Source organism: Annulohypoxylon maeteangense (genome assembly GCF_022496945.1).
Source record: "Annulohypoxylon maeteangense strain CBS 123835 unplaced genomic scaffold GGS22scaffold_8, whole genome shotgun sequence".
Classification (NCBI taxonomy): Eukaryota; Fungi; Ascomycota; class Sordariomycetes; order Xylariales; family Hypoxylaceae; genus Annulohypoxylon; species Annulohypoxylon maeteangense.
The window spans coordinates 1,335,101-1,360,968 of NW_025953255.1; the positions used below are offsets into that span (position 1 = coordinate 1,335,101).

General features: G+C 47.4%; 11 protein-coding genes across 11 annotated transcripts; 5 read left to right on the top strand and 6 right to left on the bottom strand.

Moving 5' to 3' along the window:
* The first annotated feature begins 278 nt into the window (after nucleotides 1–278).
* On the top strand, nucleotides 279–1,927 carry GGS22DRAFT_163435 (ribosomal protein S5, C-terminal domain-containing protein). Its single transcript, XM_047961365.1, has 2 exons — nucleotides 279–1,514; nucleotides 1,594–1,927. Exons 1-2 carry the CDS (start codon nucleotides 452–454, stop codon nucleotides 1,812–1,814), a joined length of 1,284 nt encoding a protein of 427 aa, XP_047819161.1. The 5' UTR covers nucleotides 279–451; the 3' UTR covers nucleotides 1,815–1,927.
* An 8-nt stretch (nucleotides 1,928–1,935) lies between these two features.
* On the bottom strand, nucleotides 1,936–3,106 carry GGS22DRAFT_163436 (DASH complex, subunit Dad3). Its single transcript, XM_047961366.1, has 3 exons — nucleotides 2,996–3,106; nucleotides 2,680–2,915; nucleotides 1,936–2,475 (listed from the first exon to the last, which is right to left on the bottom strand). Exons 2-3 carry the CDS (start codon nucleotides 2,782–2,784, stop codon nucleotides 2,308–2,310), a joined length of 273 nt encoding a protein of 90 aa, XP_047819162.1. The 5' UTR covers nucleotides 2,785–2,915; nucleotides 2,996–3,106; the 3' UTR covers nucleotides 1,936–2,307.
* An 822-nt stretch (nucleotides 3,107–3,928) lies between these two features.
* Nucleotides 3,929–5,203, top strand: GGS22DRAFT_200246 (uncharacterized protein; the record flags this gene model as incomplete). Its single annotated transcript, XM_047966408.1, has 2 exons — nucleotides 3,929–4,696; nucleotides 4,856–5,203. 2 exons carry the CDS (start codon nucleotides 3,929–3,931, stop codon nucleotides 5,189–5,191), a joined length of 1,104 nt encoding a protein of 367 aa, XP_047819163.1. The 3' UTR covers nucleotides 5,192–5,203.
* Nucleotides 5,204–5,254: 51 nt separating this feature from the next.
* Nucleotides 5,255–7,571, bottom strand: GGS22DRAFT_163443 (uncharacterized protein). Its single transcript, XM_047961367.1, has 2 exons — nucleotides 6,519–7,571; nucleotides 5,255–6,460 (listed from the first exon to the last, which is right to left on the bottom strand). The coding sequence occupies exons 1-2, from the start codon at nucleotides 7,165–7,167 to the stop codon at nucleotides 5,298–5,300; spliced, it is 1,812 nt and encodes a 603-aa protein (XP_047819164.1). The 5' UTR covers nucleotides 7,168–7,571; the 3' UTR covers nucleotides 5,255–5,297.
* Nucleotides 7,572–8,467: 896 nt separating this feature from the next.
* Nucleotides 8,468–10,482, bottom strand: GGS22DRAFT_179864 (Pkinase-domain-containing protein; the record flags this gene model as incomplete). Its single annotated transcript, XM_047963713.1, has 4 exons — nucleotides 8,468–8,831; nucleotides 8,890–9,271; nucleotides 9,322–9,621; nucleotides 9,669–10,482. 4 exons carry the CDS (start codon nucleotides 10,480–10,482, stop codon nucleotides 8,468–8,470), a joined length of 1,860 nt encoding a protein of 619 aa, XP_047819165.1.
* Nucleotides 10,483–11,895: 1,413 nt separating this feature from the next.
* On the bottom strand, nucleotides 11,896–13,752 carry GGS22DRAFT_163445 (uncharacterized protein). The gene is made up of 2 exons (XM_047961368.1): nucleotides 12,171–13,752; nucleotides 11,896–12,106 (listed from the first exon to the last, which is right to left on the bottom strand). Exon 1 carries the CDS (start codon nucleotides 13,708–13,710, stop codon nucleotides 12,631–12,633), a length of 1,080 nt encoding a protein of 359 aa, XP_047819166.1. The 5' UTR covers nucleotides 13,711–13,752; the 3' UTR covers nucleotides 11,896–12,106; nucleotides 12,171–12,630.
* Nucleotides 13,753–14,122: 370 nt separating this feature from the next.
* GGS22DRAFT_163446 (NAD(P)-binding protein) lies at nucleotides 14,123–15,262 on the top strand. The gene is made up of 2 exons (XM_047961369.1): nucleotides 14,123–14,805; nucleotides 14,873–15,262. The coding sequence occupies exons 1-2, from the start codon at nucleotides 14,462–14,464 to the stop codon at nucleotides 15,225–15,227; spliced, it is 699 nt and encodes a 232-aa protein (XP_047819167.1). The 5' UTR covers nucleotides 14,123–14,461; the 3' UTR covers nucleotides 15,228–15,262.
* A 307-nt stretch (nucleotides 15,263–15,569) lies between these two features.
* Nucleotides 15,570–17,278, bottom strand: GGS22DRAFT_142348 (uncharacterized protein). Its single transcript, XM_047958763.1, has 2 exons — nucleotides 16,440–17,278; nucleotides 15,570–16,369 (listed from the first exon to the last, which is right to left on the bottom strand). The coding sequence occupies exons 1-2, from the start codon at nucleotides 17,069–17,071 to the stop codon at nucleotides 15,913–15,915; spliced, it is 1,089 nt and encodes a 362-aa protein (XP_047819168.1). The 5' UTR covers nucleotides 17,072–17,278; the 3' UTR covers nucleotides 15,570–15,912.
* Nucleotides 17,279–17,524: 246 nt separating this feature from the next.
* GGS22DRAFT_163451 (uncharacterized protein) lies at nucleotides 17,525–18,481 on the top strand. Its single transcript, XM_047961370.1, has 3 exons — nucleotides 17,525–17,726; nucleotides 17,788–18,345; nucleotides 18,428–18,481. The coding sequence occupies exon 2, from the start codon at nucleotides 17,831–17,833 to the stop codon at nucleotides 17,984–17,986; it is 156 nt and encodes a 51-aa protein (XP_047819169.1). The 5' UTR covers nucleotides 17,525–17,726; nucleotides 17,788–17,830; the 3' UTR covers nucleotides 17,987–18,345; nucleotides 18,428–18,481.
* A 768-nt stretch (nucleotides 18,482–19,249) lies between these two features.
* GGS22DRAFT_200254 (RNA recognition domain-containing protein) lies at nucleotides 19,250–21,538 on the top strand (the record flags this gene model as incomplete). Its single annotated transcript, XM_047966409.1, has 4 exons — nucleotides 19,250–19,483; nucleotides 19,537–19,566; nucleotides 20,420–20,584; nucleotides 20,637–21,538. 4 exons carry the CDS (start codon nucleotides 19,250–19,252, stop codon nucleotides 21,018–21,020), a joined length of 813 nt encoding a protein of 270 aa, XP_047819170.1. The 3' UTR covers nucleotides 21,021–21,538.
* Nucleotides 21,539–22,284: 746 nt separating this feature from the next.
* GGS22DRAFT_163455 (PLP-dependent transferase) lies at nucleotides 22,285–25,127 on the bottom strand. Its single transcript, XM_047961371.1, has 8 exons — nucleotides 24,659–25,127; nucleotides 24,415–24,473; nucleotides 23,720–24,195; nucleotides 23,292–23,668; nucleotides 23,109–23,232; nucleotides 22,812–23,046; nucleotides 22,658–22,733; nucleotides 22,285–22,606 (listed from the first exon to the last, which is right to left on the bottom strand). Exons 1-8 carry the CDS (start codon nucleotides 24,685–24,687, stop codon nucleotides 22,585–22,587), a joined length of 1,398 nt encoding a protein of 465 aa, XP_047819171.1. The 5' UTR covers nucleotides 24,688–25,127; the 3' UTR covers nucleotides 22,285–22,584.
* Nucleotides 25,128–25,868: the final 741 nt, after the last annotated feature.

Here is a 25,868-nt window from a genome sequence, read left to right on the forward strand (position 1 = left end):
TCTCGAGGGCGATTTGTGAAGGAGTTTCATTCTAGCAATTGCGCCGCATGAACTTCCCATACATCATCCTAATAGATCTTACCTAGCAGCCTAGGTGGCTTTAGAGAGGAAAGGTCGTTGTTTCCTACATACTGCTATATTCTCAGATACATCCATGGATGAATGATCATGCCATCTCTAAAGCTACGTAGCTACCCCTGCTTCAGCGTAAATAGTGATGGAAAGATAACCCAATCAGAAAAGGCGCTAAATCTGTGTTACCTGACACCAGAGAGTGGGGTTTATCGGTGGATTGTAAATCCGACTCAAGTATCGATATTCTAAAAAATAATTTCCATATACCGTAATTGATATGTACCAATTGAAGGTTCATATCCCCTCCACGCGGCACTTTAACACCCCTACGCCATTGCAGCCATAATTGGGCAGATACTTGGAGGCTAGGGATGCGATGAGCGTAGCACGACCAGCACGGTGTCTGCTCTCAAGGCGGTTTGCTGCCTCTGCTAAACCAACAGTAGCACCATCGCAATGTTACGCCTCCTTCCACAGCTCGGCGCAGCTCGCCTCGAGGCGGAAACCCCGATTCAAGAGCATAAGAGCTGAGGAAATGGGACTTGTTACGCCGCAAAAGGTTGAGGAATATGGAAAGAAGACGTTTCCCAGCTATACTCCGGAAGAGATAGAGGTTTTGAAAAAAAGGTACACTCCCGAGCAGATGGCAGCCCTGGAGGCCGGTGAAGCGGCTATCGACCCGAAGGACTTGACGATACAAGGCCGAATACGAAGAGATCCTTATAAACTGCCGTACTTGGACGATTTCAGCAAAATATATCCTATTATCGATAAGCGCCCTCAAATCCACCCTCCCCCCAACCCGAACGCTCGGTTTATGACGGAGGAGGAGCACACTCTTGACCTACAGAGGCACCTCGAGGCTTTAATCCCGAAAGACGTCGATTTCGAGGGAATGTCGGCGGAGGAGATAAAGAAGATACTAGCAAAGCGCGTCGATCTTCCGATGGAGGAAGCGAAATACTTCCTCGAGCCTGAGACTATGGTGAACAGCAACGGACCCACGAACTCAGCTGTCGCGCCGGCCTTAGGTAAGAAGCTGGCCGGAGTAGCGGGCTTGTATAAGCCAGCAGTCGACCCGGCGGACGAGGGCAAGGATGACCAGGGCATATATCAGCAATTGAAGCGGCGGACGGGCCTGACCGTGGGCGAGATATTGGACATCAACACCAAGATCCTCGTCGTACGCTTCGTCCACAACCAGACTCGTCTAGGCAAGATCCGCAGTTTGTGGATGTTAGCCATCGCCGGCAACGGCAATGGCCGCCTCGGAATCGGCGAGGCTAAATCCGTCGAGAACGAGGTCGCAAAGCAGAAGGCCAAACTCTTAGCCATCCAAAACATGCAACCGATCCGTAGGTATGAGGGCAGGACAATTTACGGCTCGGTGAAGGGGAAGGTCGGCGCAACCATCGTCGAGATCGACGCCCGTCCACCTGGTGAGTTACGACACATCCTATATGCATTATTCATCCGCTAGATACGTTACCAAAACTACTTGCTAATACAATTCTACAGGCTTTGGTCTACGCGCTTCCCACCGTCTCTTCGAGATCTTCCGCGCTGTGGGCATCAAAGACATAGCGGCCAAGATGCCGCGGTCGAGAAACCCGATGAACTCCGTCAAGGCCTGCGTACAGGCTTTGCAGAGCCAAAAAGACCCCGAGGAACTCGCTATCGGTAGGGGCAAAAAGTTGGTGGACGTCCGGAAGGTGTACTACGGCGGAAGGGTGTATTAATATACCAACCAACCGACTCGCTAATTTATGTGTATAAATATTATGCGGGTGAAAAGCCTACATGTAAATGAAGTTAAATAAACCAGATCAAGCGCAGTGAACGCACTGCAGCATCTCCTGTGTGTCCGGAACATTGTGTGCATGTGGTTTATTGATTCGGGTATCTTGCGCGATGTGCTACGTAACCTCGCCTGCCCCCGCCTAGCGCTCATTCATTGTCTAGGCGCATCTTCTCCAATGTATAATTGTCGTAGTCGGGATCCGGGCATAATATCCCTTGTATGCTGACGAGGCCTTATTACCGTAAGGTTGACTTAGGTAATGCCTCTTCTCGTAGTGTCTCCTACATATTTAGAGATCTCTCATATCTCCATGCGATGCGATACCTATGATTCGACAGCGTGATGCCCTAGCTACTAGGTATGCCGCGAATCAGAAGATGGAAAGCATGTATCGCATATTCGTCTTTCCTCTGTTATTGTCCGACGCTAGCTCAACCTCTAGCTTGGTCACCCCAATCGATTTCTTGTTGCAGCACAATGCTATAGACACTGGCCTTGAGCAGCGTGAACACTAAACTCGTCTTGCGCTCGAGCTCGCGCAGGCCGTCGAGGATCTCGGTCGTCGGCTGTCCGGCCATCGTATCAAGGACACCGGCGAGCTGTAAATGATTTATTAGTCAGCTTAGCTCGGGCTTTGGTGTCTCTAGTCCCAATATGGGAAAGGGAAGAGAAGGAGAGGGAAACCATGACGTGGAAGGAGATTGCGGTGGAATGTTGCGTATGTGTATGTAAATGTGTGTATGTGAATGTGATATAAGCTGACGCATGACCATTATCGTGACCATATCAGGTTTGTTACATACCTTCTTCATGTTCTCCGCCAGCCGCTCGTATTCCTCGAGAACCTCTTGCTCCAGCGGCGAGAGCTCGGGCGGAGATAGAAGGGGGTTTTGCGCTTGGCTATCCATCGTGAGATGGTTTTGATGGTTATTTGAGGGTGGAAAACATGCAATGAAATTGCACGTGTTTAAGAACGCGTGTTATTCACGAGGGGTCGTTTACTTTCAGATATTAAGTTGAGATTCCCCGCCAGTGACGTGAGTTACGCTGTGGTACAAATTATTCGGCACGGTAATTACGCTGTGCACAATAAAGAGTATGCATCTAACCTAATCAGGTAAGGTAAGCCCGTACCCGGGCAATGGATCAGGAACCCAAATGGTATATCGGCGATAAGATTACATGGACCAATCGCATGTCACAGTTTTATAATGGAAGGACCGAAATGGCTTTTCAGGATTTTAGGAGGTCACTTCGTATATCCGAGGCTTGTACTCCCTGACCTGTCAACGCTTACATTCTCAACTCCAGAATTGGATATCTCACCGAGCCTCTCTCTACTTCGACAACCTTCTTTTCCGGTCTGGTCTTTATGTGAGCTGAGCATGCGCCGCATCTCCGACTCGTTGCTTGTTTGTCCGAACTCCGACGAGTGAAACAGCATAGAAGGACACAGGTAACAATGGTCTGTGACTTACTTTCCTTTGTCCGTTTGCGTCGGCCGATCAATCTCGGTAGGGTTCATTGGCTCAGGGCTTATAGGGAAGCTGTTAAGAAAACAATCTTGGAATCTTACTATAACCATAACATCCACCTGCCAGCATGTCTACCACCTAATAGACTTTATACCTAATGCCCCGAAAAATACAAGGGACATGATGGGTTTAATACTTAAGACAATCATCCACTAAGTCGATCGTCAAAATATCCTAGCTCGGCCACGTCTGTCCAGATTGTCGGTTCGGTTTCCGACCTACCGAGTCTCGGCCGGGTGTTCAGATGACCTGCCAAACGCCGCCTTTTCTTTACACGAGAGGATGCTATTAGGATCCCATTTTGATTCTGTAGATTGCGTGCTCTTCTCTTCGCCTATCACTCTCTGCCCCCATATCGACTCATTTCTTTTCAGCTATACACGAAGTTACCTTACCCAGTGCCCAGCTAGTAGTGTCTATTAGTATCTATTTTATTAGTTCCTAAAAATCTTGAAATATCGTCACACAATTCAGCCTGGCTTTACGTCGAGAGGCACAGCCGGTGCGGAGGAGAGCCATGGTAGAACTTGAAACTACAGTTGCTACCGAATTTCCACAGTTCCCAAAACTTCCAGCCGAGCTAAGACTTCTAATATGGCGGTTTGCCCTTCCTCATCGAGTTTTCGAGATCCGGAGGGAGACGGTGTCTATCAAACAGGACGGCGAGGCGGACGTTACCAAGGAACTGGATCACGATGCATGGCGGATCCGCAATTCGGACCTAGTAGCCGTGCTGTTAGCCCAACCAGCTCTACGTTCCGTCTGCCGCGAGGCGAGGAAATACGCTTCGCAAACTGGGTCATGGAAATGTGTTGGAAGTCGTCCGCGCGGTAACGGTGGGGTTATTAGGCTAAAGACATGGTTCGACCCTTCGACCGATACGCTTTGTTTCGACGACTCGGCTTTCCAGAATGTCCCGGCACGGCCCACAGAGCGAAACGGACTCTCGATAGAACATCCCAACAACCCTGCCGTGACGAGATTCTACTTTGCCAGTTCTCCCGCGAGTCCTATCTGCATAAGCCTCGCAGCGTTAGCAGGGGCTCCGGGGAAGTTCTTTGTGGAGCAGTGGAAACGTAAGCGAGGCTTCTGGTCCGGCGTACCGCAGTACCAGTTCTACCACGATAGCATACTGATGCATCTGGGTAGATCTCCCAAGGTGTATGAGATTTTTGGGAGGGGTACAGATATGTGCCATACCCTGTTAGTTGATGCTCGAGATCATGGAAAATTACGGCAACTAAGAAAGTTATATGTCGATGAGTCCGACCCAGTCTTCTACCAGGTCAGTACCCCGGGCTTTTTATTCCTTTCCTCGCTAGGAAGTAGTTCTTCCCTATAACCTGATTCTGATGTGTTCTTCCTCGTTCGATCCAAACCCCGTCTAAATATATTATCTCCTGGACAACTGAATAAGGCAGATACTGACACATAAATGTAATAGAGGAGGGTTGCGGATTGGCTCGAAGACATTACAAACCCCGACGAAGGATATGTCCAACAGTCATTTAAGGATTTGAAAGACATTTGGCTTAAAGGCCAAGAAGATGTCCCATCCTCGGCTCTCGTCCTTTCACCAGACCGGGCGAGCATCCAAATGAGATCCCTAATCGATCCCGGCGCCGTCCTCCACACGATACAGAAATTTGACCACGCCCACGACTGGTGTAAGGAAACCGTAAAGACTATGCCGGACATGCAACTTGTAGTCCATTTCCGACTGTGTATCACGAACCATGATAAAGATTGTGATCAGAAGACCAAGAGTCTTGAGAATTAATTGTTATTGGGCTAGGATCTCTCCCTGGCCGCTGTACATACATTTATATCAAATACATGAACATAATACACCTATCTGCCTCTTGTTCTAATGCATTCGCGTTTGCTTAAACCGTGTTCCCACGTCTCACATTCGTAGCCCAATTAGGCGGCCTACCCTGCTTAAGTTTATAAATCCGGAACACAGCCTTACACGCGCCCATCCATCCCAGCTGCTCCCTCCGCCACTTCTTCTTCCCAGCATCCTTAAACAGCCTCTCCACGATCATACCCGGCGGCGGCCCATCCCACTCACCAAACCCATCCCCATAATCCGACTCACACATCTCCACCCCCACCCCATCCGTCCTCCTCCTCGCCCTCAACCCCATCCCCCCCTCAAACTCCGGCATCGAACCCCCTTCCTCCTCATCCCGCTTCTCCGACCCCGTCGTGCTCCCACTACTAGCGACCTCGATCCACACCTCCGCTTTGCGTATCGAGTCTGCGTAGATGATGAGTATGGTGATGAAGACTAATGGGATGGAAACGGCCCAGAACACGAAGAACTGGCTGTTGCCCGGCCCGAACGGGTCGCTCATCGATAGGATGCTGGAGACGATGGAGAGCGGCAGCAACACCCCGCCCATGTATGAGACGCGGTCTAGACTTTGCTGGTTCTGCTCCGAGGAGGGACGGTGCGAGGTTGCGGGCGGGAGGGCGGCGGTGGAGAGTTGGGCGCGGGAGCGGGGGTTGGATGGGGAGGAGGTGAGGGTGGGAGGGGGAGGGGGGTTGAGGTAGCTGAGTAAGGCGAGGTGGCGGCTTAGACGGGCAAGAAGGGATTCCCAGACCGTGGTGGCGGAGGATGGACGGCGGTGGTCGGAGGAGATCTTGTCGCGGAACTGCGACTGGGTTAGGTTTCGCTCAAGGCTTTTTTGCACTTGTTTGTACAGCGCGGTTGTTTCGGCGGTGCCGGGCTTTAGGTCTGTCGGAAGCGCGTCGAAGAATTCGTGCCATTGGTGTATGGCGATGTCTTCGATTGCGGCTGCTTTGTATATCTTCTCGGAGACTTCCTCTGCTAGACTTTGGTAGAGCAGGGTCTCGAGACTGGGGATGTCGTCTCTGTCGCGAGGGGTGGGTTCGCTGTGTAGCGTGTCGCTACCGATACTGTCCCCCTTTTCCTTTCTGGTGATGGGAGTAAAGCAGGTGTGGGATGGCCCCGACGAAGGATATATCGCTTTCCGGAACATTGAAGAGGACCGCGCCCATGACGGAGGGTCTAAGAGTAGAACTGGGCTATGATAAGTATTTGGATCTGTGAGCATTGTAATGATGTATGGACAACTTACCATCCTTTCTATCAGACAACCATAGCGAAGCGCGGCAGAACATCACATATTCTCCATCGTTTGACATCGCGTACGTGGGTGCTTCACCAGCAATATCACCGGCTCCTCTGGCATCTACCGACGAAGTCGGCCTCCCACCAGTCACGGCAGCCCTCTTCGCCAATGTAAGCATCTCCGGGTACTCGAAGCAAGCGAAATCAGATTTCTCTCTCGTGACCTTATCCATAACATCCGCTCTTCCCCAACCACGCTTCATCAGCGGCCTATAAACCCGCCTTCCCGCATGCGCCTCGAGAAAGCGCGCATCAACGCCAAGCTCATCGCGCACAGTATCCAGGTACTCCGCAGGCAAATCCTGGAAGACGAAAAGCCGGTCCCCCTTTATCTCCGTAACAATCGTCGCGCGCAGTTGCTCCGCGTCGCCGATGCGCTTCCGGGCGCAACCCTGGTGTCCGACCTCCCATTCTAGCATGTACGCTGGGCTGAGCAGATCCAGCTCGCGTTGTTCTAAGCTGATATCCGCCTGTGCCATCTTTGCGATAGCGATATCGTGTTGTGTATGAGAAATAGGCATGCTGAGAGTGTGGCCGCTAACGCGCCCAGGAGGCGCTCTTGGCACATCCCTCTCGTAAACATTCGGATGCGCCATGGTGGGCGAGGTCAAACCATCTCATATAGAGTCCGTTAGATCAAATATCGCATTCCCCAGTAACCCAATTTTTTTGGTGTGTTCGTCTAATGTGTCTATACCTTCAAATCACGATGCCATCGCCGGCATCGTCATGACTGGTAACGCCGTCGTAGACTCGAATACGAGATATCCTTGCGTGCGAGTATCCTAGGGTGACGATCCTATGTGAGATTCGGGAAGGCGCCTATAGTGATACGAGACTAACGCAAGTCCTAATAAAAGGAGTAACCAGGGTGTGCCATTTACTGTCTAATATCTAAAGGATAAGGTCTCATTTTATGAGATTTTACCTCGGAACGAGCCGAATATAAGCGACAATGTATATCAGCTTTTCGGCTTAGGATACGTGAATGAAGGATAGATATTGCTTTTCTGCCTGCTGCGTAAAAAGGCGCCAGCCTCGTGTTGGGAAAGGAGGTCACAGGGTTCAATCACCCAATACAACCCTCCACAGCGGAGGTCATCCGATCAGCATGGTGTCAGCCGCAAGCCGCGCATCATGATCCCTAGACCTGGGACTCGATTTTGTAGCTATTTGTATATTCCAAATGTATTGCTTTACATGAAGATGTATGTACATAGTAGATTCGGCTTGTTTGCCTTTGCTTTTTTTATCGGTCTAGTTCACTAGACGCCGTGTAACATTGGGAAAATGTGATAAGGGGGCAAATGATTTAATAAATGAAGAACAGAGAATCAGAGGATACGCCCAGCGATGAAGCATCGGAGAAGTGCAGCCGAGTGGAAAGGCGAAAAGGCATATAACGCAGCTAACTACCTAGTTAATGAATGCTATGTTAATAAGGCAAGTAGCGTGGGCCGTTTCAAGTCTTCTAAGACAACAACATCGACGATAAGCAAGCCTTATTTGTAATTGTCATACAAGCCACTACTAATCCGCAGTCCCTTTTTCAGTGATCTCTCGCCCGAAACTCCACGTGCCGAAAAACGCCGTACATATGAATGCTTTAATGCCGCCCTCGCCCCTTTCCCTCTTGTGCTCGGTCCTGGTCGCAGTCTTCAACATGAAAGGTAGTAGTGGATGAATCTCGTAAATAGATGTCGAGATGGTTTTTTTTTCTTTGCTTTCAAAGTTCATAGTACAATTCATCGGTAATCCGTCAATCAATACTAATAACAAAACCATACGACTTGATGGTCATAGGCTTGATGATAAGAACAGCTCTACTGCTAGGCGCTAAGTCCATGTAAGGCAAAGAATCGTAGTCCTGATGGGTCAAGGTATGCTTCTTAACCATCACCTGTCGCTGTCATAATCGTCTCCATCGTGGTGTAATGTTACACTGTTGAATTCTTCAAACGGATCGACGGCTTCGTTGCCGGGTGTTGCCAGTTCACTATCCAACGGCACACCTTTGGAGAAAGCCAACTGCCTTGTACCAGTGATATCAACGCTCTCGCTCTCTTTGACATTTCTGAAATTGACTGTGTCGACCCCACGACCCGCATGTGGAACTATCGGTGGCTTCATATGTCGAATGAGGGCCCACTGAGTTGTTCGGAAGAACGGATGTCCCTTGATGTCGGAAGCTCCGGCCCTCGCGCCTAATCTTCTCGTCTCATCCTTGATTAGAAGTTTCCGTATCAATGACTTGCAAAGACTAAATGGCAATTAGCATGAGTCTGGTATTTAAAAAAATCGTCTTGGCCGAAACCTACTGTGAAATTTGGGGTGCCCCGGAGTGCTCCGGGAACGGTATCTCCTCCCGGAGAATATTGGCGAAAGTTGCATTGCGATTCTTTCCCTTGAAAGGCGTGGTTCCGTATAACATTTCGTATATCAAGATACCGAGAGTCCACCAATCCACGGCACTCGTGTGTCCGCTTCCTTTGATGACCTCTGGGGCGATATATTCCTCGGTACCCACAAACGAGTTCGTTCTGAAATTGGCAATGCACGATTTCGTATCTATCGTAGGGAGCGACGAGGTACTGGCGCCGTTCTTGCCCATGATCATCGTAGGTTTACCACCGGGATCTGATTGTTTCGAAAGGTCAAAATCGGAAAGCATGATATGTCCTGATTGGTGAAGCAGAATATCTACAGAGCATATTAGCAAAGTTCGTATGGAAACAATGGGATAAACATACTCTCTGGCTTCAGGTCCCTGTAAATGAACCCCATCAAGTGAAGGTATTCTAAAGCTGCCGTAACCTCGGCGGCGTAAAAGCGGGCGTCATCTTCAGGTATACATTTGCCGGGGCGGGTCTGTAACGCTCTGAAGAATTCCCCACCGCTACAATACTCCATACACAGGTATAGATGATCCTCGGATTGAAAAGAGTGGTATAAGGTCACGATAAAAGGGTGGTTACTCGTCGCCAAGATTTCCTGCTCGGCCAATGCTCTCTTGATCTTGTTACGTTTTATCATCTCCTTCTTGCTCAGAACTGTTCGCGTAAGCACAGATCTGTAAATACTCGGAGATGGCACCTACCTTTCATAGCATAGAGCCTGGAGCTCTTCTTCTCCCTTACGAGATAAACCTTACCTACGTCTCCCTTTCCGATGAGCTTAATCTTGTCAAAACTAGCAGGGCTGACCTCTACGGTGCGGACTTTGATCGAGTTGGAGCTGTATGTCCTACGGAAAGCCAGTGAATTAGGGTTTGGCGGCGGAGGAAGTGCTCCAAGGCCATCGCTCTCGGGCACGGCAAGCGTTCCAGCCTCGGCGAGCGCCGCTTTGGCGTCGACGAATCCTAAGGAGGCAGCATTTGTTCCCTGAATCAACGGTTCTTTTCCAAGCTCCGCAGTGGCCGGTCTCTCCCCACTTCCTTTCCCTTGGTTGAATAGACCCTGAGCATTAGGTGCGCTCGCAACTCTCCGTAGTTTCCTTGCCAACTCTTCTTTTGTAGCATTCGTGGCTTGTTCCTTTGCGCCGTCGGGACCGTGGATCTTCAGACTAGGAGTGTCGGGAGGGCTCGGCGGTACGGACCCTTCGTTATGATGTCGGAGCCCGGGCTGGCCCTGATGGGCGAAATATGGATTCGCATTGGCAGTGGGGCTGAGAGCGTCGTCCAGGGGATGTCCCTCACTCGCGGTGGTAGTCGATCTAATCCTACCGACGTTGGTGAAAAATTTCCTTGATTGACGGAAGCTAACTTTGCCCTCTGACTTTAAGGCATGATCGAGACTCTTCTCCTTATCCCCATTGGTGTTTGAGGTATTTATCCGGAAGAAATTCTTCAACTTTTGGTTGAAATGGATGTTGTGGCTATTGGTGCCGGTAGAGGTGGGTGATTTGATGGGCATGTTGTCGGTAGTATTGGTAGCGGTATTAGTGTTGTCGCCTAGGTTAGGATCCCTTAGGTCAACATTCGGATGATGCCATGACGTTAACCGCTTTCTAATTCTGAAATGAGGCCCTCGTCGGTTGACGGATGTTGTGACGGATGTTGTTGGTGAGGGAGGATTGTTAGTATTTGGGGATGGATGATTGAGGTTGGAATGGTGTTCAATTGACTCGTCGGACCCCATGTCGGCGGTAGCGCGGCGGCAGCAACCCAGCTTCTACCTATCGTATGGCGGCTGGATCTGCCCAACTGGGACTGGTGCTGGGGTGGTTTTGGGGGGCAGGGCAAACTAATCGCACTATGCTCACTTGGTACGGTCTTCGGTCACTGGAAGCGAGGGGCAAAAGGGGCCGGGTCTGGTAGGTCTGGGTGGTTTTGAGTGGGCTTAGTCCCACTTTGGGATACGTTGCGTCCAGTTCCCTTCCAATTCCCTCTGTTTGGATGCTTGCTAATCAAGGTCCAGCAGACACTACTGACTGTCTCATTAAGCTCGGGAACATGGGGTCTCTTAGATCGTATGTAAATGTACCAATACTCCGAGCCAGTCCTTTCTTCAAACTTTCCCACTTTGCCGCTCGTTGCAGTAATACGAAGAAAGCTTTCCGAAGGCTGTACTGTATGTACGGTATGTACGGTATGTACTGCGTGTATGTATGTATGAATCAAGAATGAACGAATAATCGAAAAAATGTATTGGACGTATGTAGTGTAGAAGCAGGCAATCAAGTTCCGCAAGTTCCCAGGCTCCCAGGGTCTAACAAGTGTGTTTTCCGATTGTTGCGGATGCGCTAATAAAGCACGAGCCTGGCGTCGTACGCGACAAGTCTAGACGCTCCTAACTAGACTGATCGGTCCGCATGAACATTGGTTGAGCTGTGTTCATGGGTGATTCAGGAATTAATCCGTCCAAGCAAAATGCCCAGCCCAGGTAAAGTCCCAGGTAAGGGGGTTGAGAAGCGGAAAGGGAATAAGGGAACTTTAGATTAAATAGAAGAAATCGAATTTAGGAATGACGAACGTTTGAAGTTGAAGGGATGCGGTTTCCGTTTGGATGGGTTTGAATAATTAGAAAGGCTTCAGAGTTCGGGCTTAAGAAATACCTTAGTTCTTACTTGCCTCAAGAAGGTAGCCTACTGCTATTATTCAAGGGTCTCCGGGGTTCCTTCCAGGTGCAATGCCACCATTATTCCCTATTCCTTAATCCCTATTCCCGTATTTACAGTTAGGTACTTCCATATTTGTATTTGATCACTTTTAAGTTACTTTGCCATAATAAATCTGTTACATCCTTATATTAGAAAGTGTAATAAGAGTGAGATTGCTACCGCTATTTGCTATTGATATCTTCTATCCTATTAGAAGACATTCATATGTACGTCTTCCTACCTACTAGGCTGCTAGGTACGTTCCAAACAACAAGAATATCTAGGTAGAAAAAAACGGGGACCATCAATGCTACCTTGCCGAATCAATGCCGGTTATGTTTGTTACGTCATAAGGTGAGACTGTCAAATCCCAAAGGCTGGAGGTCCGTTATTAGGAGCCTAGTGAGGAGATGTTAGGGGAGGTTGAGGGACCGAGATCTTGATTGATTGGTCAGCCTGCGGCACTCCACGCGTTCGATCAAATAGGTACCTAGGTACATACCTAGTAATGATGTAACTTTGTAGCGCATTGAATTTTTAATACAAATCAATGCGGCACACCTCTCTTTACCTTCATTGCTTTGGAACCTTCCACTCAACAGGTGAAAAGGGTAATTTGCAGGCAACTTGCTTGACAAACGGCTCTCTAGTAAAGTTTGAAAACCTGTAGAAATATACGACAACATAAACACGTATCAAACCAAAAGAAATTGCTACTCATAGGTTAAGGTGTTCATTTGGAAAATATTCTTCCCTAAACACCTCTTCAGCCATGAATAGGTGTGTGTGTATTAGGAAGTGTATAGGTAGGTATCCACGCGATTTATCCTTTCACGGTCATGCTCTGAAACATAACCAACGAAGTCAATTAATGAGACTGCGGCTCGGCACGGAGTAAGTCAATAAGGCCGAGTCGAGTCTATCGAGGTATACAAAGGCTTGGCTACTTTGATTGTTGTGATTCAGGCAATTCCCAGTGTCTGCTTTGTATATTCCTCATCGAAAGGAGCATTCTCGTCTTGCAGAATAAGAAGCTGCTTCAGTTTTCGCTTCCTTTCTTTATATTGTTGGTCGTCCTCGAATTTTTGCCCCGTGACAGACGGTGTAACTTGTTCGCCATCCGCATCAAAAAGGTATCTTGGAAGTCCGTCTGAGTTGCGCTTTAGTATCGAGATGCCGTCATTTTGGTAACCATCTCCCATGTACCACACAAACGACCTAAAATGCGCTTTCTCCATGTGCTCATCGAACTTCTCCTGCTCTGAAAACTGAATGGGGTTCTTCCTTGCTCCGCATCTTCCCCATCGGCAAACCAACGGCTCCTCGTCCCCATGAACGAGATCGACGTGTTTGCGTAGTGTTTTCATGTTTTGCAACTCTGCCGGACACGTTCTTCCTGGTGACCATCGCCATTCACATCGAAAGGATAAATATTGAGCATTGGTCCGCAGGTACCGGTCTCTGGCCGATGGCATAAGAGTGCGCGGAGGTCTCCCGCGGCGCTTCGCTTCTCTAGACTGGGGTTTCTTGGACTCGGTGACTTTCGCACTTTCTTCGCCGCTTTCCTTGACATCCACATAGGCCATCCCGGGTTTCCAACCCCTTGGTCTGCCTCTCTTCTTAGGCTGAGGACTGGCACCCCCAATCTCATTCCCCACGGAAGGCAGAGGACTGGAGATTGCTGCCCCGGGAATTGTTGATCCTGGTCCTGATCGCGCTTGCCGGCTTTTATCTTTGGGTGGCCTTCCTCGTCGAGGTTGGGATGGTGAAGGCGACGAAGTAGATCTGATGTGCACAGCCAATTTTGTGTATTGCGGTGGAGAGAACGGTATAGTTGTAGGAGAAGTTTGCGCCTTCGATTCCGCGATCAAGTTTTGTTGCGGTTGATATGAAAGATGTGATAGGGATGTACTGGGGTCTCCATTAAGGCGCGGTTGGGAGATGTCTGAAATGATAGGCGCATTCCCCCCAGCTTCTTTAAGACTATTGGAAACACTGGTGGCATTGGTGGCACCGGCGTTGTGAGTATTATCAGCCATCATAGTTCCAGGTTTCCTTTATCACCGTATCATTGTAAATATCCCTATTTCTCATTATTAGTTTTAAGATGATTAGAAGACTCGGTGGTAAAATCTCACAATGATCTCAAAATTCATCTAGCACGTTCTTTGAAAAATATAAAAGAAATAGGACGTCTAAACCCCAAGTGCTCAATGAGACGATTCGTTCAAACACGTCCTCAGACCAAATCGAAATATGTACAGTACTTACATGGGGTGAAGTAAAAACGGAGTCTTCCGGTTATTAAAAAGAAGAATCCATTATTATGTAAAGATCAGTATTATGGGTTTTAAATGGTGACAATAACGGTCAACAGGGTTACGCAGGCTTTGTGGCCATAGCTCCTTCTTGCATTAGCCAGTACATTGGAAGTACCGTGTACATGCAAGCCCTCAGTTACTGATGCTGCGCGTCACCACTCTTGAAGAACCAAGACATCTGCATGCTATTTGATCGATAGAGGATTGCGACATCTGCTAGAATTTGTCATCAGAGCTCCAACTCTTCCATTTGAGTATATAATTATAAATCATTATCACGATAGATCCCCTCTTAGGAAGCGACTTGATTACCAGTTAGTTAAGTATCGTTGAGTCTGTCTCTATTATAAGTGAGCCTCGATAGCCCGCCTACTTCACCAAAGCATATCCCTTCAAGAGGAATTTAGATAGTCTAAACTTCTATCTAGTGTTTCCAAAAATATCTACATCTTTCGTAAAACAATTCAGTACAATGTCCTCTAACTTCTTCGCCGTTGTCGCTGGTGCTGGTCCCGGCACGGGCAGAGCCTGCGCTATCCGGTTCGCTAAATCATACCCCGTGGTGCTCTTAACTCGCAAGCCTGAGTCGTACCAGGACACTGTTGCAGAGATCAATAACTCTGGTGGTAAAGCTATTGGCATCAGCGCAGACACTTCGGACGTCAAGTCGTTAGACGCAGCATTCGAGACCATCGCGAAGGAGCTGCCTGGTTCAAAACTTGCCGCGGCAATCTATAATGTCGGCGCTGGCTTTCAAAGGAAACCATTCCTCGAGCTAAGCGTTGAGGATTTCGATGTCGCAGTCGGCGGTAATGCGTATGTTTTCGGCCATCCAATGTATTATGTTCATCCTGGGCTAAACATGGGCTAAACATTCTGACAGGCGCGGCCTCTTTAACTTCGCTCAGAAGACCTTGCCACTGCTTCTAGAATCCGTCCCCGACTCCGAGCACCCGCCCACGTTGCTCATCACGGGTGCTACGGCTTCCGTCAGGGGTTCGTATCTGTTTTCCACAATGGCAGCTAGCATGTTCGCTCGACGAGCCCTCGGTCAGTCTCTAGCACGGGAGTTCGGACCTAAGGGGGTGCATGTGGCACATGCCATCATCGACGGAGTTATCGATATTCCAAGGACGAGTCAGTACAATGTCAATAATGGTGCTGAGGATGGCAAGATCAAAGCCGATGCAGTCAGTACCCATTCAAAGAAACACTCAAAAGCCGCCTTGCAAAGCTGACTAGAAAATTAGATTGCTGAGAGTTACTGGAATCTACATACTCAGCACCGTTCCGCGTTTACTCAAGAAGTCGATATGAGACCTTACGTTGAGAAATGGTGAGAGAAGACCGGGAAATAACTGGCTCACTTTGAAACAACTCGAGGTTTCTCAAATATCCGTAACCATGCCCACAAATCGCAATGACTTGAACTCGTTCATATAACTTCATGGTCAATAGGGCATGCCTAACGGTTAGAACAGCTTTCTGGGCTTATCCTTGGTTTTGTCCTTCCTTGTAGAGTTATAAGACTTAACGCCATAACATCTCACTACATTGAATTGAATGATATCAATAAGTCGCATTAACCGAAACGGGATTGACGAAGGTATAACAACTGGAAGAATGAGTGATAGAGTATATCTCGAATTTGTTTTCGATTAGTACAATCTTTAGAAACCTAAGCCGGTAGACTGAACTCGCCAATTTCATGGCGGATTCGTGCTGTCTCGCATGGTCCAGAAGACTAGCAGTAGCTCAACCCCTATCTGGGTTCGCTCTAGCCTAAACGTAACAGCATCATCAAACTGTCGACATGTTGTCCTTGACGCGTCGCTTATAGTGAGCATCCATCTTCACGATGGAAGTCTACTGGTTTACCCAAAGTTTTTGCTCTGTTACCCCATGATATTGGGGGTAAGGACTTCAAGCGCCCGCAGCCACGGGAGTACTATCCCCGGTGTCCGGAGGTTGATATGAATCGGCAGAGTAGCCCGCAGCTGCAGCTATTCGATCTGCTTCCTTCTTGTCTCGGATGGCTTGTGTCTCTTGCCGTAGCCTTTCCAGATTCCAAGTACCATCATCTTCATCATCTTCTTCATTGTCAGAGCCTTCAGAGTCTTCTCCATATCTCCAGTTACCACTTTCGAATAGAGCACGACCGGTCGACTCCTTAGCTTGCCGAGCTTGTTCCTCGGCGGCCTTCTTGCCTAATCGTTCCTGCTTCCACTTAGCGAAAGTTTCCGGGGTGACAGGCGTGAGCGTTCCGGTTAACTTGTGTCTCTCCGATTCCAAGAAATCCTCAAGAGTCAAAGTCTTGAGCGGAGACTTGTCCATGAGAGCCTTCTCAGCTGCGCGCTGTTCCTTGGTCTTAAGTACGAAACTGAATTGATGAAATTAGACAAGTCATACGATACGTTTAGGGTGGGTGCAATATTGGAAGGATAACTTACCCTGGTGGAAGTGCGTGCTTGTATTTGCACTTATTGCCTTCATTAGGACATGTCCAGAACCAACCGTATTTCCCGTCTTCGATCGCCTCGATGAAGAACTTGCAAACTTTGTCGGTTGTGGTCACTTGGTTGCCCTTCTTAGAAAGAACCACCTTGCGTAATTTCTCTTCGTCCCAGTCTGCAGATGTTTCCTGTTTTTTCTTTTCCTCTTCGTCCGCCCTCCCGTCGGTATATAGGTTTTTCTTTTCGGTCTTTCGTTCAACGGAGAGGTCGTGTGCGAATTTGCACTTCTTCCCCTTTTCGCAATTGCCTTTCTTGAAGAATATACACACAACGGTCTTCGGATCGACACCAAAAGGAACTTTCTGTATCTGGGCTGGTTTGTTGAGTAGTGCTTCGGCCTCCCGCTTGGCATCATCGGCTGCCTTCTTCTCTCGGGCACGGGCATCCTTCTCTGCTTGCTTCTTCTTCTCTTCCGCGCTACCTCCAGCTTTGGCCGTCGCCTGAATCTGCTTGATATGCTTTTGGGCAACCGAACCCTTCTTATTTTTCATACCAAATGTCTTGTCTTCGGCAACCTTGGCAGCGGAAGGCTTCTTGCCTTTGACATCTTCTTTCTTTTTCGGAGGCATACTGACTGGCAGTAACCCAGAGGGTTGACAACTCGGTAATAGGTGGTTTTTTTCTCTTCAAATAGCGGGAATAGATATCTCACTAGAAATTAGGTTTAAATGGCTAATTGGGAAAGAGACCTAAGGCGCTATTAGGTTATACCGAGGCGTTTTTAAGAATAAACTGGTAAAGAAAGGCAATCGTAATTGAACTTCATTGAATGATACAGGATGTATTAGCGGGTTGGTGGGCTGTAAGACTAGCGGGGAAAAACCCTTGGAACCAATGAATTATGCAGATTTTGAGATTTGTCACATGATCAAAGATGTGGCACCTTCAAGAAACTGGAGGAACTAAAAATTGACTTAGCCACACTGCCACATGCACTTGCCCAGGTACATCTTTAAAGGTATCCACTTTATGTACGCTAAGGCCACTAGACTGGTACCGTTGTACTGACTTACGTTGTCCCTCTGCAGTATTAACTGCGAAGCTGCGATTGAGAATGTCCAAGCTGGCCTCAATTATCCGACATGAGAACGAAAGTGTAAATAAATTCATCCGCACCACGTCGCATTACCGTCAACGCGTTATCCCACCTCTACGCTCCTTTTCCTTCCAACCCCAGTGAAAAATCAGGAATAAAGCACTTCGTCGCAAACGTACAAAGTATGTCTAATAATACAACCTTTGAAGTCAAGCAATGGCAAAAATTAACATCCCATTCTAGGTTCACCCTCTGAAACGCCGAGTAGATAATACCAAGCGCATAACTCACGATGATTTCCGACGACGATCTGTACACCCTCGCCCTCTTCCTCGGTTCGATAGCCGTGGTTCTCATCGTTGTGTACCATTTCTTTGAGATCAATTCAGTTGAGGATGAAGCGCCGATTACCGAGAAGGGTGCAAAATCTCTCAGCGTATCGAAGTGAGAGCACTGCCGAACCAACCTAAGGATTTATGGATATTTCCTAGTCTTCATCATACACAAGATGAGGGAAGCTATCTTGATAATTGGTGGTGAACCTACGTATGACTTGGAAGGGCACTCAGGTACATGTCAAATACCTGGGTTATTTAAGACTCGACTATTATATGACAATGCTTCTGATCAAATGCGAAGACAATCTATTCGATCAGTTCGGACTTGGCATTCATGATTCCGGGGGATTTCAACAGATGGACCAGTACAAGTTGCGTCAACAGACTTTCTGTGCTGTATCACTGGCTTATGTGCATAGCCCAATTCATGGATGGTCATATATGAATCAAGCTTAGCAAAGTTGATTTGCTATCAACAATAATTATTAACATGCGTGTGAACTATGAATATCTATGATCTGGAAACCTAGGAGGATTAAAAACATACTTACTAAGTCAAACAAAACAAACCCATTAATCGATTTCGGGCTTCAACCCAAGAATGGTTTCTTCAGCATGTAGACCTTGCAATAGTTGCTATGTAGTATTAATAGGACCTATTTCTAGTACAGTGACAGAGTGAATCGGTTTAAGCATGACTCTACACAGCTGGTAGTAACTACTGTGAGTCTAATCCAAATTAAGCAATTTCGCGCCACGTACGGTGGAGACAGCAATGAGACCCACTCGATAGAGTTTTAGTGGCTAACCAGGCGACTCATTGTTTTCCAACGGTACTCCCTCCCTCGCGCGCTTCCTTATTTGATTTCCTTTCAAACACGACTTAACTTCAATCTATCTTCTCTTTTTCAACTTTATCCAGACATTCACAACACCGTCTTCTTCCTTTACGGACACTTCATCGCAGAGGAGACAGCCACGATAAAGTTCTTTTTAATCTCAGCTTTTTATTCTCTATCGGCTGCATCCAACTTCGTCAGCCATATCAGCATATTCATATCTGCCCGCCAACTCGTCGGATCGGACATCATTGTACCAGCGCTTCTATCACTGCATCCAAACGTTCCGCCACCTTCTATATCTTACGTCGCGCGTACTTCTAATTACAATATCAAGCATCGCGAAATTGTCAAGGTTTGATTTTCGCTGCTACAATATACCTCTACTCGTACGCTTCTTCGCCTACTCAATACATTCACCACCCGTTAGGCCGAACACAGCCTGATCATTTACCACGCCTATCGGTCGTGCTATTGCCCACACAAAACAACTTTTACTTAAAACATAATCAACTACAATCAACAACAATCGCCATGTCTTCAAAGCTCAACCAGTCTCTTGACGAGATCGTCTCCACCCAACGTCGCGTCGGCGGCGGCGGCCGTGGTGGCCGACCCCAGCGCCGATCCATTGGACGTGCCGCTAAGGCAGCACCTGTCGGCGGCGTTCAGAAGACGCCCAAGTTGACTCGTGCTGCTGCAGCGAAGCAGAATACCGCTAAGGCAGCCGGTGGCAACGGCGAGAGCAAGGTGGTGGTTAGCAACCTGGTGAGTTGTTTATAGCCCACATCCCGTTTCTGACTTTACTAACCCGATTTTAGCCCAAGGATGTTAACGAAGGCCAAATTAAGGTATGTTTCCTGAGGCTTTCGCCCGCGGAATTTCGTCGACATCTTCCTTGAATCGTACGCTCTTAATTTAGAACGATCGACATAATTATCCTTATTCTCTTACCTAGAGATGGCTCATCCCGGTTGGCCTGAGGCTACCGGATTGCTTATGCTCCTCCCTTGACGATGTCTGCGCTTTATGCGACTACAATGTCGGAAGTTGAAGCCGTCCGAGTCGCGAGTTACTATTGTACGTCCTTTGGCAGGCTTGGCAACCCTCCACTATTTGGCTACAATTCGCGCACTCAAGTGGACTAAAGCATATATTCACGAGCTTGTTATCTCAATCCTTGGGGTTACTATTCTCGTCGGAACATCCTGTGTAGGGCAATTGCAATCTAGCGAGCATGGCAGTGAGCAACAGCGGTACAATAAACAGCAATCCTAGGGGCGGTTTTCTATTCCATCGACACCGAACCGGTTGTTGATGACATTTGGTGTGCAGTGGGCTAACTCAAACAAGTCATCTGACCTTGTTAGTTGGATTGGGTAGCATCCTATGTCAATGATGGCTTGGGGATTATCTCGTGGAACGATGTGGTGGTTCATCATCCCGAGTAAATCAGACCCTCACCATGATGAGTGGAGATTAGTTATACTGGGGTGTGTTTGGCTTTCGGGGGTTCTATTTGTTCTGCTGGACTCGATGTTGGCTACTAACGCTCACTGCGTGCTCGTTGATGCTGATTTAACTTCGGATACGTACTGTAGACGATTCTCTACTTGTCAGGACTACTCCGATGGTCGATATTGCTTACCGCATTCTACGCACTTCGAATGGATTTCAGGAGACTAACATACGTGCCCTCCATAGGAGTACTTCGCAACCTCAGTTGGCCCAATCAAGCGTGTGGAGCTTTCCTACGGTCCGAATAGCGTCAGCCGTGGAATTGCTACCGTCACCTTCTCTAAGCTTGACGGTGCTAGCAAAGCATTCAATGCCTTGAACGGTCTTTTAGTCGACAACCGCCCTATCAAGGTAATTTCATACCGTTTCCAATGGCTCTATGTTTTATACTAATATCATGAAGATTGAGATCGTCGTCAGCGCGGCCAAGGCAGCTGAGATCGCACCCCCAACCAAGACCCTCACCGAACGCATTACCCAACCTAAGGCCCAGCCTAAGTCTGCAGCCAACGACAAAAAGAAGGAGGCGGCAGGAAAGGCAGTCGGTTCCGGTGCTCGTGGTCGCAAGCGACGCGGTGGACCTCGCAGCGCTCGCCCGGCCAAGAAGACAGCTGAGGAGCTGGACTCGGAGATGGCCGATTACTTCGAAGCTGGTAATCAGAACGAGAATACCAACGGCAATGCACCTGCTGCCACCAACGGCGATGCTCCCATGGAGGATGAGATTCTAGTACGTGTTCCCATGATATACAATACGAGTTTCTCCCTGCTAACCATTGTACAGTGAACGAGTCGCATAAATGTGGACTAATCGAAGTTCGCAATTGGGTGGGTGGTCCGGTTTTCCATTAGGGTTTTGTTCCATTATCCATGTTACGGCTCGGGTTTGCTTTCCTACTATTGAATTTGGCAATGGGTGCATGAACGGGACACGCGGGTCTGGAGGAGGAGGCGGGTATATCAGACCACATACACCATAGCCTATGCAGGTAGCCGTGCTGCAGAATGAAACGGCACTATCCCCCAGGTCTTACTTGCTCGTAAAGGGTATGAATTCTGACTAACACGAATATCTCTCGGTGGGTGGGTAATTTGATTTTCGCGGCTCTGTTTGCTTGCCTAGATAAGGACAATTAATATGTACTACTTGAACGAAGATAATGTTGATGTCGAGACTTTGGTATATTCGATATCCGAATTGGTATATCCATTTGCGGGAACTGGCATGTCATCTACACGAATCGCTGCTGAATGTACTCTGGTCATGCGAGTTCATCCCATCAATTCAGTATTTAACCCATGAAATGCAATCTTAGGACGGCGGACCATAAGAACAAATCCGCCAACCCGCCAATTCAATTAATGTATTGAAATGTATACAGTATAATACAGTATAATAACGTACAGTCTGATACATATTTTACACAGTGTCCTGAACCTTACAGGGGGTTATAGCGTTGCAGAGCGCTAAAAGCCCCTGTAACTTATAGGGGTTATAACGCATAAGCTCCTTATAACTTATAGGTGGTTTCACAGGTATATGAAAAGCCCTAAAGCTAGCGCTAAAGCCTTCTAAGGTTATTATTAATATTTCAACCTTTTCGAAATGAATTAAATCAATTGATTGATCTGATTCAATCGATTGATTCGATTCAGTTGAATGCGTACCTATTAATAGGTAGGTAAATAAGGATATACGCGTAATAGTTCGAACCGAGGGGTGTCACGTGACACCCCGCCGAGCCTCATCGGGTAAATGTCAACAGTGTATACTATATTTTTAATTGAAATGTATCGTATGAAAACTGATCCGCAACTCGTAAAATTTATATTTATTGAAAGGCCTTTTAAAGCGCTTTCGAATGAATCTATTATATTTGCGAGCGACTTAATATTGAAGCGTATAAATGTATCCGAATTATGCGCTATATACCTACCTACTTAGGTGCTTATAAAAAGGTGATGCGCTATAACCCCTATAAGTTACAGGGCTTTCAGCGCCCTGTAGCGCTAAAATCCACTGTAAGATTCAGGACACTGTGTAAAATATGTATCAGACTGTACGTTATTATACTGTATTATACTGTATACATTTCAATACATTAATTGAATTGGCGGGTTGGCGGATACGGGCTTATGGTCCACCCTACTTAGGAAGAAGAAATGGGAAAGCGTTTTATTCATCAAGCATCTAGAGGACCTTAAACCGAAGTCCCTGAAATCCTTTTTCTACCTTCTATCTGGAAAAGGTCTTAGACGAGATGCAGGCGTCTCATTTACAAAGGAGAAGAGGATTGTGCTGGTATTAGACACTCAGCGTCGTTGTCAACAGCCAGCAAACAGTATCTAACCTAAGTGGTAAACTTCTTGAACCTATGAATTGTTAATCTACTATATCTCATATAGGTGGGTAAATAAACTTACTTGTTAACAACACGTTCGATACCATCGCAGCCCATTTGTAGGACATCCATCTTGGGACCGTAGGAGAAGCGGACGACTATTATGACTTGTCAGAAATCGGCAAAGGGAAAAGATACTATGTTAAGGATCTTATGCGTGAAAGGGATTAACTCACAGTGGTGGCAAGGGCTATCGAACAAGTCTCGGCGACGGGAAGGGTTCAAGTCAAAGAAGATACCAGGAACGACGATGACCTTCTCTTCCAAGCAGGCCTGGAAGAAGTTCAGACCGTCGGAGATGGGTCCAGGGAGACCCTCGAGGTTCAACCAAAGGTAGAAAGTACTGTCCGGGACGTACTTGATAACGAATCCCATGTCTCGGAGGCGCTTCACGACGTAATCTCGCTTATCCTAAAATGAAAAGTCAAGTCAGTTTATGTTCAAATATAATATGAGGATGAAGGACTGCTAACCCTGAAGTGGTGTTGAAGAGCTTCCATCTCCTTGCGGACGAGGCTGGGCTCAAGCATAGGAATTGCGGCCTCCTGGAAAGGGGCGTTGGCTCCACCATCAAGGTACGAACCGCAAGAGCCGATGCTTGAATTGTTCAATTAGCTTCAACTTCATAAATATACTATAGGTCGTAGTTAACTTACGCTTTAATGAATTCCTTAGGGCCCAGAATCCAGGCGATACGCCATCCAGGGAGACGGAATCGCTTAGTGAGACCATCAATAATGAGAACGTCATCTTCATCCACATCCTCGATGTTCTCGGCGGCGGAAATGGTTGTTCCGTCGCAGTTACTAGTGTAGTTGTAACCAGAGTAGAACTCATCGCTAACCAAAGTCGCACGTCCACGGCAAATATCCTGAATCTCAGCCAATTCGGGGTTGGCAACCACTCTGCCAGTAGGGTTACGGGGGTTGGAAGTAATAATGACAGAGGTACCTCGGGCAATCTCCCGGGCGATCACGTCGGGATGAATGTGATAACCATCTTCCTCAGAGAGGGGAGTTGGGATGGCGGCGAACTATTTACTATTAGCAAGCTTAAATAATCAGATAGGTTGGAACTATCTTACATTCTTGAATAGAGATAACATCTCGTTATAAGCGGTGTAATCAGGAATGAAGAATCCGACATAGGCATTGTTCAACACGGCGGCAATGCGGATCAAACCTGCTCGTCCACCAGGGACAATGGCAACGTTCTCCCATGAATACTGACTCTCCTTGCCCTGACGGTGCATCTCGTTGTACATTCTGGCAACGGCAGCGCGCAGAGGCTTGATACCGGCAGTCGGACCATACTCACGGAGGGCAACGGAGACATCTATTGTGTGGGGACGTTCAAAGCAGCCTTCGATATCATCCTCAACCTCGGGAGCACCTTGACCAAGGTTTGCCCATTTTTCGGGTTCCTCAAGGAAGCCATACTCGGCGGCTCGCTCAGTACACCAGACGACACCGGTAGAAGCACGTGAAGCGTCTAGACCAGCGTGGGGAAGATGGCCTGGATTGGCCGCACGGAATTGACGATGAATTTTAGAGCTCGTCTCTGCCAAGGAAGATTGTCAGTGACATGTTATGTATATCTTAAGTGAGACATGCTGCCGCAATAATGCAATGTGAAGATCGCATTTGCCAAGCGCCAAGACCGCCACGAGATATACATGATATGTATACCATCATGTCCCGGGTACAAGCACAGAAACGTGCTATTCTTGGCGGGTATTACAGCATAATCAATATAAGGAATTTAAAGGACTATCCATACCATTGGCACTTGGGTCACCAATGCTAAAGCGACGGCGCGGAACACCAGTGTTCCGGTTCCTATTATTGAGTTTTAGTAAGAGTTCATAAAATCATAATCAAGTAGATATGTAGCGATAGGTAAGAATTGTGGCTAGTGAAGATTTTTGAATTTGACGTCATTGGAAGAGATAAACGAGAAAAAAAAACATGCGATGAAGACCGAAAATCTAATTAGATAAGACATTGATTAGGGAAGGACTTACATGGAAAACTTGCGGCTGTTGAATGACATCTTGGCGACTTGCTGAGCCTAACTAATGTGAGACGGTTAGTAAGGAAAAATGAAAGATTCAAAAATAGACGCTTTAGGGTATGGGTAAAAATTTACATTAGCTATGGAATTGCCAATTTGGTTAAGAAGACGGTGTCCCTTTATAAAAAGGGAAAGAAGGGAATTGTACAGAGTTGACGCAGGATAAATCCAGCTTTAGAAAGATCGGGAAGAGGGGAGGATGATATCGCGATGGTTGTCGGTGTGCCCTTTGGGTCCTGAAATAAAGTGGGGGTGTGACAGAAGAGGGAACTTCGGTCCTAATAGGTTAGGCCTTAGTTGGGGTGGATCATCAAGAGAAAAAAAAGTACAGGTCGTACGGCAAATGTGAAGGGGATTTAATGTCATGAGATGCAGGTCAGTGATCAAATTCAAGCTTACATCCAATTATTAACCTACCTTCGTTCAAGTGTACGAAAGAAAAAAGGAAAAAAAAAACCTTCACATTTAAGCAGGACAGTGCTTGGTAGAGGGGTATGTAGGGGTACGTACTGTGAAATTTGGAGTACCTAAAGGGGTACTCAAGTTGAGCAGGTACGGCGCACGTATCTTATTAACGCTGAAAGTAAGTGGCAACCAGCTGAGCACTTGAAAAGCTTGCTAAGTATTTAAGTACTATTTATCTATGAACACATTTTTTTAACATTTTCTATACAGTGAAAGCGTGAAGCGCATGGAGCGCATACACGGTGCTGACGCCACAGTACCTAAACAAATTCATCAAATCGAAAATAACCTGGAAATACAGATTGCAACAGATACAGGATGGCTCCAATTGGGATTGCGGAATGGGACATTGATCGATCTACGCATGCAAGGTATGCAACCCGACAATGTGCATAATAAGGAGACAAGGTATGATCTAAGCAGCCAAGTAACATTGCTTTGCCTCCTTTGCATATACAGTAAGTGGTACGGATCCGTACCTACAGATGAATGTACTCTTATATTCGTACGTAGGTGCAATTTTGAAACCTCGCCATGGAAGAAACCGGAAGTCATATTGGAAAAACGACAACATATCCCTACCTAAGTAACTACGCGGCCTTTCTCATATTACCCCTATCTACCCGGCTGCAGGAAGAGACAACTGTCCGCGAGGAAGTCAAGCGATTGATATTCCTCATTCGTGCTGCTTGAAG

Bases quoted from the DNA above. Each gene is read 5' to 3' on its own strand.
- GGS22DRAFT_163455 (XM_047961371.1), bottom strand. From the start codon at position 24,687: ATGTCATTCAACAGCCGCAAGTTTTCCAT. The intron at 24,196-24,414 runs GTATGGATAGTC...CTTCCTTGGCAG, and splicing joins TGGTGACCCAAGTGCCAATG to AGACGAGCTCTAAAATTCAT. The intron at 23,669-23,719 runs GTAAGATAGTTC...AATAGTAAATAG, and splicing joins TGTTATCTCTATTCAAGAAT to TTCGCCGCCATCCCAACTCC.
- GGS22DRAFT_163436 (XM_047961366.1), bottom strand. From the start codon at position 2,784: ATGGATAGCCAAGCGCAAAACCCCCTTCTATCTCCGCCCGAGCTCTCG. The intron at 2,476-2,679 runs GTATGTAACAAA...AATCATTTACAG, and splicing joins TGGCGGAGAACATGAAGAAG to CTCGCCGGTGTCCTTGATAC.
- GGS22DRAFT_163451 (XM_047961370.1), top strand. From the start codon at position 17,831: ATGATTTCCGACGACGATCTGTACACCCTCGCCCTCTTCCTCGGTTCG.
- GGS22DRAFT_142348 (XM_047958763.1), bottom strand. From the start codon at position 17,071: ATGCCTCCGAAAAAGAAAGAAGATGTCAAAGGCAAGAAGCCTTCCGCT. The intron at 16,370-16,439 runs GTAAGTTATCCT...TCATCAATTCAG, and splicing joins AAGCACGCACTTCCACCAGG to TTTCGTACTTAAGACCAAGG.
- GGS22DRAFT_163435 (XM_047961365.1), top strand. From the start codon at position 452: ATGAGCGTAGCACGACCAGCACGGTGTCTGCTCTCAAGGCGGTTTGCT. The intron at 1,515-1,593 runs GTGAGTTACGAC...ACAATTCTACAG, and splicing joins GATCGACGCCCGTCCACCTG to GCTTTGGTCTACGCGCTTCC.
- GGS22DRAFT_163445 (XM_047961368.1), bottom strand. From the start codon at position 13,710: ATGATGGCTGATAATACTCACAACGCCGGTGCCACCAATGCCACCAGT.
- GGS22DRAFT_163446 (XM_047961369.1), top strand. From the start codon at position 14,462: ATGTCCTCTAACTTCTTCGCCGTTGTCGCTGGTGCTGGTCCCGGCACG. The intron at 14,806-14,872 runs GTATGTTTTCGG...ACATTCTGACAG, and splicing joins GTCGCAGTCGGCGGTAATGC to GCGCGGCCTCTTTAACTTCG.
- GGS22DRAFT_163443 (XM_047961367.1), bottom strand. From the start codon at position 7,167: ATGGCGCATCCGAATGTTTACGAGAGGGATGTGCCAAGAGCGCCTCCT. The intron at 6,461-6,518 runs GTAAGTTGTCCA...ATCATAGCCCAG, and splicing joins GTTGTCTGATAGAAAGGATG to TTCTACTCTTAGACCCTCCG.